This window comes from Electrophorus electricus, chromosome 25 (genome assembly GCF_041902795.1).
Source record: "Electrophorus electricus isolate QZ-2024a chromosome 25, ASM4190279v1, whole genome shotgun sequence".
NCBI classification, from domain to species: Eukaryota; Metazoa; Chordata; class Actinopteri; order Gymnotiformes; family Gymnotidae; genus Electrophorus; species Electrophorus electricus.
Genome location: NC_137521.1, coordinates 5,008,261 through 5,024,503, shown reverse-complemented (window position 1 = coordinate 5,024,503; position 16,243 = coordinate 5,008,261). Strand labels below are relative to the sequence as shown.

General features: G+C 44.1%; 1 protein-coding gene across 5 annotated transcripts in view; it reads left to right on the top strand.

Moving 5' to 3' along the window:
* The first annotated feature begins 388 nt into the window (after positions 1–388).
* The window catches only part of cacna1fb (calcium channel, voltage-dependent, L type, alpha 1F subunit), a 43,433-nt gene continuing 27,578 nt past the window's right edge, over positions 389–16,243 (top strand). For 2 of the 5 annotated variants that reach the window (XM_035521976.2, XM_081708003.1), the window contains exons 1-12: positions 389–1,599; positions 4,151–4,454; positions 5,048–5,153; positions 9,807–9,946; positions 11,499–11,641; positions 12,368–12,520; positions 13,695–13,891; positions 14,066–14,169; positions 14,488–14,639; positions 15,412–15,486; positions 15,794–15,875; positions 16,166–16,192. In XM_035521976.2, the coding sequence (XP_035377869.1) occupies positions 1,578–1,599; positions 4,151–4,454; positions 5,048–5,153; positions 9,807–9,946; positions 11,499–11,641; positions 12,368–12,520; positions 13,695–13,891; positions 14,066–14,169; positions 14,488–14,639; positions 15,412–15,486; positions 15,794–15,875; positions 16,166–16,192 (1,505 nt within the window). In that variant the 5' untranslated portion in view covers positions 389–1,577. Of the gene's footprint in view, positions 1,600–4,150; positions 4,455–5,047; positions 5,154–9,743; positions 9,947–11,498; positions 11,642–12,367; positions 12,521–13,694; positions 13,892–14,065; positions 14,170–14,487; positions 14,640–15,411; positions 15,487–15,793; positions 15,876–16,165; positions 16,193–16,243 lie in introns of those variants that run through there. The other 3 variants (XM_081708002.1, XM_081708004.1, XM_081708005.1) reach the window with 3 other exon arrangements.

The window sequence follows — 16,243 nt, the reverse complement described above, 5'->3', positions numbered from 1 at the left end:
TCGTCCATCAGTTATAAAGGCTCATCGTAAAAACAAAACCATGAGTATTGTTATAGCTGATACCAGATGTAATCACATTATTAAAGTACACGTGTTTAAATCTATATATTCCAACACATTTGTTTACATTAATGTTTATTTTAAACGTGACACTTTAGCTGTTAGGCTGCACCAGTTTCCTCCATGTATTTTGTAAGGCTGATAGGGAGTCTTTATTTGACTGAACTAAGTGTGCGTCGGTTGAATCTGATTATATCCCGCCAATCATAATACAAATGTATGCGTAGCCAAGCCGTAATGCGTGATTTCACGACAAGGCAGATTAGAACGGATATATAACCCGTGTCACAGTATCTGTGAGCATCTGGAGTAAGGGAATCGGGCGGTTTCATAAACCTCACAAACTGAAGGACTGTGTCTCGGCTACAGTTACCCAGCTGGATATGCACCCGAATGAATGAAACAAATGGTGACAAAATTAAATATTATAAAATCTATAGTACATATTACAGTGGACTCCATAACCGCTACTAAAGACTACAGAGACGCTCGAACCCTGGTAAACACTTTTGAAATGAAGTACAAAATGTAGCTGATGCTTGAATGGAATGACTTCATTCGTATTACAGCGGTTTAATATACCGATTTGCGGGACGCCACAGGCATGTCAGGATGAGCGCACTAACAGACAGATGCCTGTGGCCGATGTAAGTCAAGCAGCTCCTGACTCGGGACAGCTAAACGCACTGCTTTCTCCTTTCTATGCCTTGGATTTGTATTGACTCGTCTGATACGCCTAAACTCGTCCGTTTCCATGTCATCTGTTACAGTTTCTATAATTGAACGTCTTAAAACCTTATTTAAGGAAATTTCTGTAAAAAACTGTTATTTTCGACTATTATGCTTTAATTTATTACAGCTTTTAGTTTTCGACTAATAGCCTTTCTTTTACTCATTTCATAACGACCTTTTATTTACTCATTTCATAACGACCCAGTGACGACCCTTTTTTTCCTGTGGATATTTGGCTAGGAGGCGTGAGGCGGCGCGTGCTCACGTGCGCTTTTGTGCCGGAGGAGAATGAAGCAGCGGTGTAAATTTTCTGTCGACGCTCCACGTATTCGTCTGCTCAGCATCCCTGCCTTTAATAAGTTTCTAGGATGTCATTCCCTTTAAACGACTCAATTTATTTAATCCTGAATTGATGGTTTAAATGCTGAGAAAAATGCAGAACGGTGGGTAGCCAGACCAAATATTTTTGTCAGTGATTTTTTTCTCTCATCGGCTACAAAGTTGCGGATTTTCTCCTGGATACTACGCATTGCACAAGGAATGCTTTTATCTGTTTCAGTTTTCTTATTTATTTGACTGTATTTGATTCTAATCGATGCTCATTGATTAAAAACAAAAAACATTGGTGACATTACATCAGGATACTGCTAAGCACCACAAAACTGCCATCCGTGCATTTGTTTCTAACAATTTCAGGGAATTTTGTTTCCCAGGAGTGACAGAGGAAACTAGACAGAAAGGATCATGCACTGTGTTGCTGTGAGGTGAAAGTCATAAAATCCGAAATGTATGAGGAGAAGCGCAAAAGTAAGTTACCAGAATAAACTCTTTTGTTTTCGACGCCTGTGATACTTAAAATGTTTACTTTTTCCAGTTTGTACAGAATGCACAGTTGCGTGTTTGGACTACCATCACGAGGCAACTTTTACGTAGAACGCAGAATCCGAAACAAACTGAGCGAACCCGAATAATTATAGGAACAAAAACGCCCAATATAGTAAGATAAGGAGAGATGGAGGTTATGCGCCCCAAGCTCTGCTGAAAACGAACTCATTTCCCTCTCACGTCACGTTCCTACGGAGCAGATATTGCTGTGCCTGACTTCATGTTGGAAGGCAGTGCATCCTTTTCACTTTTACCTTAGATCTTAATATCATTGATATATAAAATAACTTACTCTGTGAATTGTCTTCCTATGGCAACTTGGTACAATAACGGTTTCAGTCTGAAAAGCAGACCTAATACCTAATATTGTGTTTTATGTAAGTGTATCGTAAAATATGATTATTATGTAGTTCTATTGCCTAATCGTTATATTAATGTTGTTTCGACAAGGCCTAGGTCGGCTCCATGGTAATATGGCGTGAATTTCCATCAGTTCACATTGTTGTCGTCCTTTTGATGTATTTTACTATTTTATCCCCCTGGCTTTTACCTTATGAAGACGATGTCAAAAGGATCAGTAATTACAAGTGTCCTGCAAATTCTGTTTTGAATATTTTACATTATCTAGCCTCAAGTCCATGCCGTTTTTCTTTAGAGTAAGAAATGCTAGACAAGACTAAGAAATGAAACAAAAGAAAAATCTTTAGATTACCTTCTTAGATTGCCCGGAAGGCTATATTTGTGACTTAATCTTAACCTCATCTTCCTTCCCCATTATCCTTAACATTAATTTGTAATTATACTGAGGTGCTAAGGGTGTTGTGCAGGGGCAAATCCATAACATATACACTGAGGGATTTTCTTTTATGAACGCTAAATAGTACCTTTTGATTATCGTTCTTGTTTGTTGACAGTAGGCCTGTGTGGTGATCAGCATTATTAGGTATGTCATTAAGTTGCCAATTTCTCTCATCTGATACCATAAGCGCTAATGTTAGCATAAGGCTTTATGATAATAAGACATTCTTTTGTCCTGATCTAACCCTTCAGACTTTCCCCACTTCCTTTGAAGGTTCTTGTCTTTGGCCATGTTGATTTGTGACAGGCAGTTATTTTGTTTTTAAAAATGTTATTTATGAGGTGTCCAGTACAGATGCTGAAAAAGAGTTAATGTTCTCCTGACAGTATTGATGGATGTAGTGTACGCAGCAATGCAGTATGTTTTAAGGATTTTGATTTGCGGGACACTCACATAAGATTTTTCAACCCAATAAGATACTGCCAAATATTCGTAAGACAACTAAAGGTCAGGAAAGTTGGTCCAACAGGGCTACAAAGTGAGATATTGCTCTTTATCAAGAACATTTTAGAGCTTTGGAGAACATTCTAGAGGTTTGGTCCTAACATTATGAGTGCACCCTGTCTGCCTGTGCAGCCTAGTGCAGCATACATTCCTAACCCTAGTGGCATTACGTGCTCCCAGCGCTTCTGAGACTCATTTAATAGCATGTTAGATTAATTGGCCGGTTTGCATTTAGACCTAAATGGTTCTCAAATGGGTCTCTGTCAGAGTACGGCAGGCATGCTGATAGCCGGCCTGATGAAACTCCAGCACAAGTTGATTTCTTCCTCCCTCTTGTTCATTTAGCAGCTTATTGAAAGCCGCAGAGCATAACGCTATCTTTCGCTGATAAGATCTCCCTATAGTCCGGTGCTGGCGGCATGGTAGCTAATAATGAAGTTATAATTAGTTACTACAGTCAGTACTCTCTCTTTGTCTGGTCCCTCTCAGTTGATCTCACTCTCATACTCTCTCTCCGTCTTTCTCTCTCTCTCTCTCTCTCTCTCTCTTCTCTCACTCTCTCTATTAGCTAGACTAGTTGTAAGCCGACAGCTAGCCACATGAGTCCACAGGTACCAGAGTGCCTATAAACCTTTGTCCCAGGATCCTTTTCGGCTGTTCACGTTCACTTTGCTCGCATGGGGAAATAGGTCATAGCTGTCACATCTCTCCTCTGCTCAGCTACTGGAGGACTCCTCTCCCCATCAGATGCAGTATCTGATAAGCACTCCATGCTGTCAGTAGGCTCCCACATTGCCCTGAGCCACCATGCCTAATAACTTCCACTTTGTTCTGTCTTAGCTGCATCGTGCAGCAGTACGAATGATCTTTTTTTCCCAGTGGTCAGTAGGGTAACCACTGCTTCGAAGACGAGTGAAAGTAAGTGACTGTAAGGCAGATGAAGTAGTTAATTGTGTGTACCAGTGGGATGTAGTGCCCGTGGTAAATTGATATGAGGTGAAAGCTGTCTCGAGTGGGTCCTCATATGACAGCATGGGAAATATGTCAGCTTGTGCTTTCGGTCATCGAGCCTGAACTCTGGGGCTGTTACTGCTTAATGGTGAAAGACCGAGGCAGTATGGTGAGTTGGCTAACCCCAAAGACACCCCCCCACACACACACTCTCCTCAGGCAGTACGTACTCCAAAGAAGCAGGGGGTGGCGGAGCAGGTGGGGAAGAGGAGGATGATGACGATGAAGAGGAGGAGGAGGAAGAAGAGGTGGGCGACAAGACGGCGGGCGGTAGGTGCAGGATGAATCGCACGGACACGCTCAACTCCACCACCAGCTCCACTGCGGCGCAGAGGAAGAAGAGCCAGAACGCCAAGAAGCAGGCCCAGGGCTCCAGCCAATCACAGCGGGCGCCCCGGGCCCTCTTCTGCCTCAGGCTGAACAACCCTATCCGACGGGCAGCGCTCTCCATTGTGGAGTGGAAGTATCCTTCACCACACCACCACTGCTACCTCACTAAGAACAGGGCTGCGTTCTCTTAAGTGCCAGGCTTATGTTGTTATTGATTGTAAGGTGGAACCTAGGCGAGTTATGCAGAAACTAAATTGATACTAATGTAGATGCAGGTGTGAGGACTGAGAGTCTGGATCAAAGGCAGGCCCGTGAAGTGGAAAGGTCCAGAAAGATTTGTTATTTTACACAAGAAATGCTTGTTTGTTTTTGGTGAAGAACCATGGACTAGTTGGTCAGACTCTGGGCAAAGATGATTTCACAAAATGTAAAATCTTCTTTAGTTCAGGAAACAAGCCCATGATACCACACATGACTTTTCCCCATCTGTCACATGTTTAGTAATGTGGATTAATAGGCCATAGACTTAAAGATGGCTAAGAAGTGCTGATCCAGGAACAAGTTGGTCTTAATCTTGTTCTTTACAAAATTAGAAATCAAGCAGGTCTCTGGTCAGCAGACAGGGGTAACATCTACTAATTTGGCATCTGTTTACAAAGTCTAAAGATAACGTTTTTGTTTTAGAAAACATTGAAGATGCACTGCTGCCTTGACCCTACTGTTCAGACCTTTTGATGTGTTTATCCTTCTGGCTATCTTCGCTAATTGTGTGGCTCTGGGAGTGTCCAAGCCTTTTCCTGAGGATGACTCCAATGCTACTAACCACGACCTGGTGAGTACTAGCGATAAAAGCCCAAGATAATTCCCAGAACTAATATGTGTGGAACAGCTGGGCTGAGGAGCTGCTCACATGGATGAGCTATAATGTAGTTAAGTGGTACTAATAAAACATTTGGTGTTTTTGTTGTACTCCTTCATCGTTTATTTGCAGATAAGAACGCCAGACAATATAGGAACTAGGAGCTGCTGGAGTAGACGGTCAGAGTATGTGATTTTGTCCTTACATGGATCTGCATGTGGATCTGCACAGTTGTTGTTCTAGAACAAATGGGATCCTACTCAAGTTGCTGATAAGAATATTTTATACTCTGACTAAAGATTTATGGAAAATACATCTCATAATTTGTTAGAAGTATATTAAATGTAATCTCGCTTCCTACAGTTAAACGCTATAAAACACTTTACTGTACAGCAGTTAGGAGCTCCTCATTTGTGGTTTGCAGGAAAAAAAGGAAAAAAGAGAGAGAGAGAGAGAGAGAGAGAGAGAGAGAGAGAGAGAGAGAGAGAGAGAGAGAGAGAGAGATACCAGTCGTTACTCAGTCATGTCATGTTGGGAGAGTGCCAAGGACAATAGGGCTGAGATCTCAGGTGTCACTTCTTTGAGCTTGTTTTCCTGTGTTTGAAAAGACATGCATGTGAATGTGTGTGTGTGTGTGTGTGTGTGTGTGTGTGTGTGTGTGCGTGCAAGGCATTCATGTAATTTTTGACACAGACTATAATACCCTCTGTGTTGTTTTGCCCATATGCTGAAGTTTATTACCAAAGTTCACTGTTAGTTCAGAGTTGATACAATACAAACTGTGGCCAGAGCAGAATAATCTAAAATGTTTTCATTTGGTTTTTATAGTAGACAATGACAATTACAAATGTGTGAGATTGAATAAGAAATAGTATCAAATAATATTTGTAAGGTATGTAAGGTATGTAAAACTAATCATGTATTTTCTGAAAATCATGAATTATGGTAAATCTGAATGAATTATGGTAAATCTGAATGAATTATGGTAAATCTGTGGGCACTTTTTTTTTTACTTGACTACCATGTGAAAATCCTGCAGTACATGACTCTCTCTCATTTCCCTCCCCCATCACACACACACACACAAACACACACACACACACACACACACACACACACACACACACACACACACACACACACACGCTGGGAAGGAGCTGAGGCTTTAAGGCTGTAGGCTGTTCAGTTCAAGCACAGGTTAATTCCAACCCTGCAACACTCTTTTAAATGTATAGGATTCCATAACCCTCCATCATTATCTGACAGCAATGGGCACGGCCCATATGGGTATTTGTAGATACTGTTTATGCAGTTAAGGAATGGCTTTGCTTTCTTGCCAGTAATTCAGTCACTGGTTTAATCCTGTTGTAAAGGCAAGACTACTAACACATAGTATCCCCATTGCCTTTTCTCATATATAGATCATAATCTCTCAGATTGTCAATAAATAAAGTTATTTTTACTTATTCCCCTCCCCTATGTTGTTCTCATATTGCTATGATGCGTCTATGGGCTGTGAGTATCACTGGTTGTCATGGTTCCTGTCTCTATGGCTGCAGTGGGATATTTTGCTGGTGGTCAGTCTTAAAGGAACACACCTTCCTGTTTGAGCATTAGTGAGCCAGCATCAGCTACATGAACTGCCACTTGCAAAGGGTGCAGAGCTCGATGCACTCCACGTCCTCAAGTCCGACATGGAAAAGACACCAAGTAGAATCCACAGATTAAAAACGGCCTGTGAGAATCATTGCTCAGCAGGGATTAGCATATCTCCCCTTTAGAACTCACTCATCCAGAGTATGTTTCCCATCCAGAATATGGATAAAAAAGCTCCCATGCCTTACAACAATTGAAGGAAGCTTTCCAGACTGATTTGATGGCATGGGAGCATAGCACAGCTACCACGCTTGGCGAATCAAGCAGTACAGCACATCGTGTGCCAGGGGAATCCCCCTGGGCTCGTGCGAGAAAGCCAAAGACCAAGAAAACTAAAGGGAATGGAGTCTAACGATGCTGCATGCAGACAGTGCGGTCAGGACCCTGGACAGCGGCGCTGTGGGCCTAGCCTTCTCGCTGGAGTCCACCGGAGCCGCTGCACCTTTTTATAGGAGTGGTGCAGCTCGCATGCGGATGCCTGACAGACACAGCGAGGCTCACCGCAGCAGCAGTGCTGTCTGGAGCACACGCAGGGGCGGCGTCCAACTGGATCAGATTACGTCAGTTCTTATTGGCTCAGTATGTTATCAGTAATGTCGCTGATGAACTGCCTCAACCTGTGGAGATTTATGTAATAGAATTAGAGCGGCCCTGGTCCTTTTCGAAACAGAACTTTTGGTTATCCCAGATTGTAGGAGGTGCGAGGGAGACAGGGAGGCCAAGTTGAGTGCCTTGCCAAAATGCACAACGCTATTTACCAGGAGAGTGACACCAGTACTAGGACTAGGACTACGACTAAGTCTAGGTCAACAGTGCACACCCTATTTGGGGATCCCTCCTCGGAAACAGGAAACAGTCACACCAAAAGACCCAACACCGTAATCCTTGTCTTTAGTAGCAAAGGCTGCTGCTGCATTCTGAGTGTTTTCGATGTTTGCATTTTTTTTTCCCCTCATCTGGTCTCCCTGTGCCACACACAAGAGGTAGAGAAGACCATTATGGAGAGAGTGGTTTTGGTAGGAGGGAGCCAGAGAGGGGAGGGGATTGTGACTGCCTGTTCGTTTGGCTGCTCTACATGTTCTTGGTCCTGATAAGCAGCTTACGCTGCTTTCCTCTCTCTCATTTCCCTCCCCCATCACACCATCATTCTCTCTCTCTCTCTCTCATACATACTTCACTTCTGATTGGATGCTTAAAGCCATATCCAAGAGTCCAGGTGCAGAGGGGAAGGGATGGTTAATCAGTGTGTGTGTGTGTGTGTGTGTGTGTGTGTGTGTGTGTTACTGTGCTCTCATACAAACTGAGTTAATTCATCCCCTACTTTAACCTTCTGTATCTCTTATTGTTTAATATCCTGCACTGCCATGATATTACTGTGTTATCACCACACCAAATGGCCTACTCACACCAAGCAACTGCTGTACAGCTGAGCCAACTAAACTAAATGATCTACAACATTCTCTAAGCAAAACCTACTGGCTATTGCCACAATGCACCTGGTCATTGGAGTTATAAGTAGTAATAAGTATTCTGTTGGAAGACTGAGGACATGCAGTGGTTTGCAGATGACGGTGTGGAGGTGTGTTGGCGCTATCACGGGGCTGTAATTCTACAGGCCCTGCGCAAAGATCTAGCCAGTGCGATTGCTTGACTGAATGATTGAATATTTAAAATTGTGTCTTTTACATATTTAATTAATATTCAAATATTCATACTCCTATTTTTAAAATATTGGATTAATATTTAAATATTCAAACTTCTATTGCATGCCTACTTTCTATGTGACCCATGTGATAATCCAATATTAACCAGCCTGTGGGTGTAAGATTGCTGGGTGCAGGTTTTTCAGTTTTTCATTTTCGTTAGTGCTTTTTGCAAATATGTTTTGAAAGAAGGCTCTCCAGACAGTACAACTCTAAGGTCTGCCAGCTTGGCGGTGTTGCTGATGTCATTAATGTTGATTAAATAATAATTTCTTGGATGTCTGGAACCCCTTCAGCACTAGACTCTAAAATAAAGGGTGGCGCCTTTTCATTTAATTTAAAAAATATACTATACATTTCACTTGCCGCAATACTGCATAGGAAAATACAATCAAAATCTACAAGCAACTGTTTTTTAGAGCATGTGATGTGCCTCGTGCACAGAAAGTCATTTTATATAAAAAACAACAAAACCCCAAAAATCAACAGAAAAGTAAAAACTATTGTGTGATGTGTGCCTGCATGCATGTGTATATTCATGTGCGCACAGGTTTCTCTCTGTGTATACACTGGCAAGCTGGTCTACAGCAGCAACTGTGTGGACTGCTTTTGTCTGCCAATTTGGCCAGGCAGAACAAAGTAGAGAGAGAGAGAGAGAGAGAGAGAGAGAGAGAGAGAGAGAGAGAGAGAGAGAAAGAGCTGATGGGGATGGTGATGAAAGATTAGTAATCCCTTGAAATGCTCATTTGAAATTCCATTTCCCAATTTTAAAGTCCAGTAGGCCTGCTCAAGACTGCCCCCCCACACACACTCATGCTCGCTCTCACACACACAAACTCTCTCTCCATCTTCTCTCTCTCTCTCTCTCTCTCTCTCTCTCTCTCTCTCTCTCTCACACTCTCTGATTCACTCCCTCTCTACTTTACTGGACACTGCTATATGGTACCACTGCAAGTGTAAACACCCACAGGAGCTGGGCCCTGCTCTCTCTCTCTCTCTCTCTCTCTCTCTCTCACACACACACACACACACACACACACACACACACACACACAAGCACTCACAAACAAGCAGGTACATACATTTCTTTCCCAGGTGCCAGCATGTATTCAGGTACACACAAACATTTACACCTTTTTCTCCCCTCAGCCCCCTAAGAGTAATAAACATCTCCACTCTGCTTTCAAACACCACTTTATTTTAGAGCCTCAGTGTAATGGCGTGCGGACAGCATCTCTGACACCACCTCCATCACGCATGTCCACAGGAGCAGGTGGAGTACATCTTCCTGATCATCTTCACCATGGAGACCTTCCTGAAGATCCTGGCCTACGGTCTGGTCATGCACCCCAGCTCCTACATCCGAAACGGCTGGAACCTGCTCGACTTTGTCATCGTCATAGTGGGGTACTCTCTGACCGCCCGGGCCTGCCAGGGCGTGGGCGCAGATGCATGCTACCTATTCATTTAAGGCCTCCCTGTATTCTGTTCACACCCTGGAGTCGCACTCCTTGGCTATCACCGTGATTTATCCGACGCCTTTCGTCCTGCCGTTGCCTGCTTTCCTCTAGGTCCTCTTCTTCCTTCTCTCTCCACCCTTCCTCCACATCTCTCTCTTTCAATCCTGTATTATCTGGCCACCCCCCCACCCCCCCAGTACTATATATAGTACTGTGCAAAGGTCTTAGACTACCATTAGATTTGCTGTTTTAACAATGGTAATGACAATATATAATTTTGTCTCAGTCTTTTTATTAGAAATAAAGGAAATTTGTATGCAGTATTAACACCTTCTATAGGCTACAGTGGCAGGTATATAGTGTGACCTCCCCTTACACTTGAATGATAGCAGGAACCTGGTTCTCGATAAACATAAGTGCAATGGAACCTGAATAGAATGGTACAGTCTGTAGAAGCCCGTAGAAGCCATTTTGTTCTGAAAATTGTGTTTTGTATGTATGATTTCCTGTATTTTCTGTTTATATCTTAATAAAGCGAAAATTTATTATATATGGTCATTATACTATTGCTAAAAGAACAAATTATAGCTATATATATATATATATATAGTTTAATATATATTGTTTTATATATATATATAGTTTTATATATCTAGTTATATATATATATATAGTTTTATATATATGTAGTTTTATATATATAGTTATATATATATACATATATATAACTTTCACTCTTTCTCCCTTGTGTTATCTCTCTCTCGCTCTATCTATCTATCTATCTATCTATCTATCTATCTATCTATCTATCTATCTATCTATCTATCTATCTATATAATCACTTTCTCTTTCTCTCTTGCTTATATAAATATTAAATATATATATATATATATGCATAAAGAGAGAGAAATATATCTCATTCCCTCTCTATCATTCCTGTTGTTTCTTTTTTCCTCCTATCTCCAGTTGTCTCTTAATCTGACATAGACAGTCTTGGCTCTTCACTCAGGTTTGTGTGTGTGTGCCCGGTTACTGTTGGCGTCAGTGAAATATCTTCTTACAGTCCATGCCACACTGGCTTGTGCGTGCACTTCTCTGCAGTTCTGCAGTGCTACAATGCTCAAATCTTAGGGGGGCAGTGTCAGTGAAACAGCACACAGGGGTGGAATGCCATCCGGAATTGCTCGGTCCGGGCGTGACGGATGGGGCCGACAGCTGATTACTGAGTGCCGGTATCTCCTGCTCACGAGGTCACACTAGCCTACAAACCTGTGCACAGAGTACTGCCTCACTATTAACACCCCCACCCCCACGCACCATGGTAGGGTCTGGAGGAATCGCTCTGCGAAGCCATTCCGAACAGGTGCTCTACCAAGCAGCTCTGCAAAAGGGTCCAAACTTCTGAAAGGAAGAGCATTGTCCTGACGTTCATCCGCATGTACACTTACGGTCCGTTCATGCTGCTGTGTATGTAATGCCTGTGTGTGTGTGTGTTGTAGGTTGTTTAGTGTGGTGTTGGAGACTATGACCTATAAGCCTGGAGAATCACATCACATGCCGGGGAAGCCTGGAGGCCTGGATGTGAAAGCCCTCAGGGCATTCCGAGTGCTACGACCCCTCAGACTCGTCTCAGGAGTACCCAGTGAGCCTGTGTGTCTCTGTGTGTGTGTGTGTGTGTGTGTGTGTGTGTGTGTGTGTGTGTGTGTGTGTGTGTGTGTGTGTGTGTGTGTGTGTGTGTGCACGCATATGTATTTGCACACAGGGATCTGCCTGTCTATATGTATGCATGTGTTATCTTTGGCTGTGTTTACATACAGAAGATGAATCAAAGCAATTTTTTTCTCCATGATCATACTGTAAATCACCAAGCACTCAGGGTCCAAATGAATCACATCAGTTATTTTCAACAATCTTCCCAAACTTCTTCTTTTACAAGAGTGTAGCTGTTCGCCTCTGGTATGCTACTAGTGCAAAGTATGTGTTAAGGAAAAAAGGCCAGTCAACCTTGGTGGTGGAGCAGTATCGCTTATGGCAGCAGTGTTTTGTGTCTTTTTTCTGTCCCATTCAGTGGCTGTAGCTCAGCAGCATGACTAAGTTTGAGCCATGATAAGTCCAGCCTCCGGATGCGCTTAACAGCTCCGTAGGGGGCTGAGTCATCACGGCAGCGCCAGGCCCTGTTATTATGCAGTAAACTGAAAGATCAGAGCATTCACGACAAATAGCTCTCAAATAACACGCAATTGCATCTAAATTGTCTATGGAAAAACAATTCCTTTTTTCCGGTCTGGGGTTAGTCTGAATATTCCGCTGATGGTTTGTGTGCGTGCGTGTGTGTGTGTTTCACACCCCTCCGTCTCTTCATCTGTAGGTCTGCAGATCGTGTTGAACTCCATAATGAAGGCTATGGTTCCTCTGCTGCATATATCCCTGCTGGTGCTCTTCGTCATTATCATCTATGCCATCATTGGCCTGGAGCTCTTCATCGGTCGCATGCACAAGACATGCTACATTAGCGGCACAGGTCACTAAGCACACTCACACATACACACACACACACACACACACACACACACACACACACACACACACGTATGCTCTTGGGTCTCTTGCTCTCCTTTGCGCCCTTCTGGGGAAGAAGCCAGCTACAGCTCTCCAGGCAGCCTGGTCCTGGGTCAGTCTCTTAACTTTACTCCAGGTGGATCCCATCTCCATGTCTGCTTCTATGTCGTAGCACCAGCTATTTTTTGTGGTTGGCCTCGATTTCTCTTCCCTTGTGGGTTCCAGGTGAGGGCTTGTCGTGTAATGCAGAAAGCAGGTTTTTGGAAAATACTCAAAAGACACTGGGAATGGATTGGCCCCCCACCAATCCATTCCCAGTGTCTGGAGTATTTTGTCCTCCACTGGTTGAAGCTTTGTACGCTGCCAAAGTTCTTGGCTGCTAATGGTTTCGGGCCAGCCAGTTCAGAGAATCCTTATGATGCAAGTGTTGATGAAAATCTGGATTCTCCTCATGGTTGTGACAATGGTTCTCCAAGTCTCCGCTCCATGAAGTAAGACAGGCTTGTGTTGAAGATCCTGATCTTGGTCTTGATGTTCATGTCAGTTGATATCCATATGTCCTTTGCTAGTCCGTACTTTATCATCAGTGTCCGCTCCACCTTTCATATCAAAAATGCTTCCAAGGTGAAGTTCCCCAACTCTTTTGGTGTTTGGCCTTTTGATCTTCAAGCTCTTGTTCTCTCTCTTATGGGTGTTGAGGCCCATGGTGCTGTGCTTCCTGCATCCGTGCTGGTCTTCTCCTGTATCTGTTGAGGGGTGCAGGACAGAAGAGCCAGGTTGTCCTCAAAGTCCAAATCCTCCAGCTGCATCCAAAGAGTGCACTGGATTCTAATTTGCTTTTGCACTATGGATGTCTTCATGACCCTTGGCACATACTCTCTTGGCACAGGTCACTAGCCACACTCACACATACAGGCACACACACATGCACACACTCTCAGCACAGCTTTGCAAATGAAGTGGCAACATATTTTCCACACAGATCTTGAACTATTATTCAAGGTCTGTTAAGATAATATGACTTTCAGGACAAGCTACTGACTGGCTTTTAGTAACAGGCCTTTCTTGTCAGTTTAGAGGAGGTATGCATGTGTGCATGTAATTGCCCACTCTTTCTCTCTCTCGCTCTGCCACAGATGAGTTTGCTGATGATGACCCTGTGCCTTGCGCATTTGCTGGACATGGACGTCAGTGCATCATCAATGGCTCAGAGTGCCGGGGAAAGTGGGTGGGACCAAACGGCGGCATCACTAACTTCGACAACTTCTTCTTTGCCATGCTGACTGTGTTCCAGTGCATTACCATGGAAGGCTGGACTGACGTGCTCTACTGGGTGAGCAGCTATCTCCCTTCTGAAGCTCAGTGTTTGTTTCCAGTTACACGGTTAAGGGGCACGGCTCTTTGGACGGTCTAATTGGTATTGGTTATTGGTCAGAGAAGTTCATAGTCTCTTCTGAGTCATTGTGTGTGTGTGTGTGTGTGTGTATGTGTGTTTTGTTTTGGTCAGATGAATGATGCCATTGGTTTCGAGCTGCCCTGGGTGTACTTTGTAAGTCTGGTCATCTTTGGATCCTTCTTCGTCCTCAACCTTGTATTGGGTGTGCTGAGTGGGTAAGTGGGGCAGACCCGTGTGTGTGTGTGTGTGTGTGTGTGTGTGTGTGTGTGTGTGTGTGTGTGGTCTTGCACTGATGTGTTGTTGTTTGAGAAAAGGAGAGCTAGGTAGGTTGACTGGAGTTCATCAGTGAGGATGTTCAGGTGTTACTGTATGAAGTGCTGAGTCTAGTCCGGTATGCAAAGTCACTCTGAAATGCCAAACTGGAGACAAGGGAATGTGCCCGAGCATGTCTGTATGCTTGAGTGGCTGTCTAAGGAGCCATGCTTTTTGTGTGTGTCCATTCACAACTACTGTCTTTGTGTTTGTGTGTGTAGCGAATTCTCTAAGGAGCGAGAGAAGGCTAAAGCGCGAGGAGATTTCCAAAAGCTTCGGGAGAAGCAGCAGCTGGAACAGGACCTGTGTGGCTACATGGACTGGATCACGCAGGCCGAGGAGATTGACGAGTGTGACGAGGACAGAAACAGACGTGAGCGCTGCGGCTGTCCCGAAACCAGCTCCCGCTCCACCCTGTCCTGTGGTTCCCCCCACCTCTGTGTGCCCTCCCCTCTCTCAATCCCCTCCCCTCTCTGTCCCCTCCCCTCTCTCAATCCCCTCCCCTCTCTGTCCCCTCCCCTCTCTCAATCCCCTCCCCTCTCGGTGTCCCCTCCCCTCTCTCAATCCCCTCCCCTCTCTGTCCCCTCCCCTCTCTCAATCCCCTCCCCTCTCTGTGTCCCCTCCCCTCTCTGTATCCCCTCCCCTCTCTGTCCCCTCCCCTCTCTGTATCCCCTCCCCTCTCTGTGTCCCCTCCCCTCTCTGTGTCCCCTCCCCTCTCTCAATCCCCTCCCCTCTCTGTCCCCTCCCCTCTCTGTATCCCCTCCCTTCTGTCTCTGTCCCCTCCCCTCTCTGTACCCTCCCCTCTCTGCGTCCCCTTCCTTCTTTCTGTGTTCCCTCCCCTCTCTGTATCCCCTCCCCTCTCTGTGTCCCCTCCCCTCTCTGTGTCCCCTCCCCTCTCTGTTTATCACAATCTGCAAAAAATAGGGAGCACATTACATAACTGTCACACAAGAACTAAAACTGGCTAGAACTTTGCAAAAATTTTTTAAATGTTTTCAAATTAGAAAATGTCAGCAACTATATCTCTGAAATTGCCCCTGTATTACATCATCATCAGCGCAGTTACAGACCGCTACGGATTTGAGAACATTCCTGTTGCAGGAGTTCTTTGCCCTCTCAGTAACACTCCTGCTCTCTTCCTTCAGGTGTGACCTTGGGTGACCTGTCTGACAAAAAGCGGGGGAAGTTCAGCTGGTTCAGTCACTCAAATGAAACCCACGGTACGGCCAATCAGAGGTAGCCGTGTCGAGAGCTCCGCCTAACTGCTAAATATAGCGCTCCTTGGTTTTGTTACATCTAATTGTGCAAAATCACATCTAGGCCTCGTCCTCTATTTGATTTGCAGTAGATGGCATGACCTGTTTCAGATGGATTGCTTTTTTCTTCCAAAACTGTGCCAGTGTGTGGCTCACATTGGAAATTCTCTCTCTCTCTCTCTCTGTCTTTCTCACCATGTCTCTGTGGCTCACCATGTCTCCTATCTGTCACGTTCTCTCTCTCTCTGTTTATGTTGTTCCGTCTCTGTAGCCAGTCTTCCAGCGAGTGAAACAGGCTCTGAAAACACAGAAAATATAGAAGAAGAGCACACTGACTGTTGTGCTGCTTGCTGGTAAAACCTATATACACACACCGCAAACACATGCACTCAAACACATACGCTCACATGTTGTATCCCTAAACGTTTAAGAATAATCGTATGGATTTTTGTGTTCATTAGATATTTGTCACACGTCAACAGTGTAATGTTTGTCTTGCTGTTTGTCATCCTACAGTGTCTATACTCCCTTAAATTCACAGTGCAGCATTATATGCAGTTCACTCAAGCCTTTTGTCTTTTTGTCTACTTGTCTTTGATCTCACTTTTTCTGTTTTATTTTACCTGTTCTGTGTTGTCCTTAGCGCTTACATAATGAAAAAAGCTTGCTGGTGAGTATAAGGGTCCCCAGTTCAGTGGCATGTTAATGTCCTTTACTTATG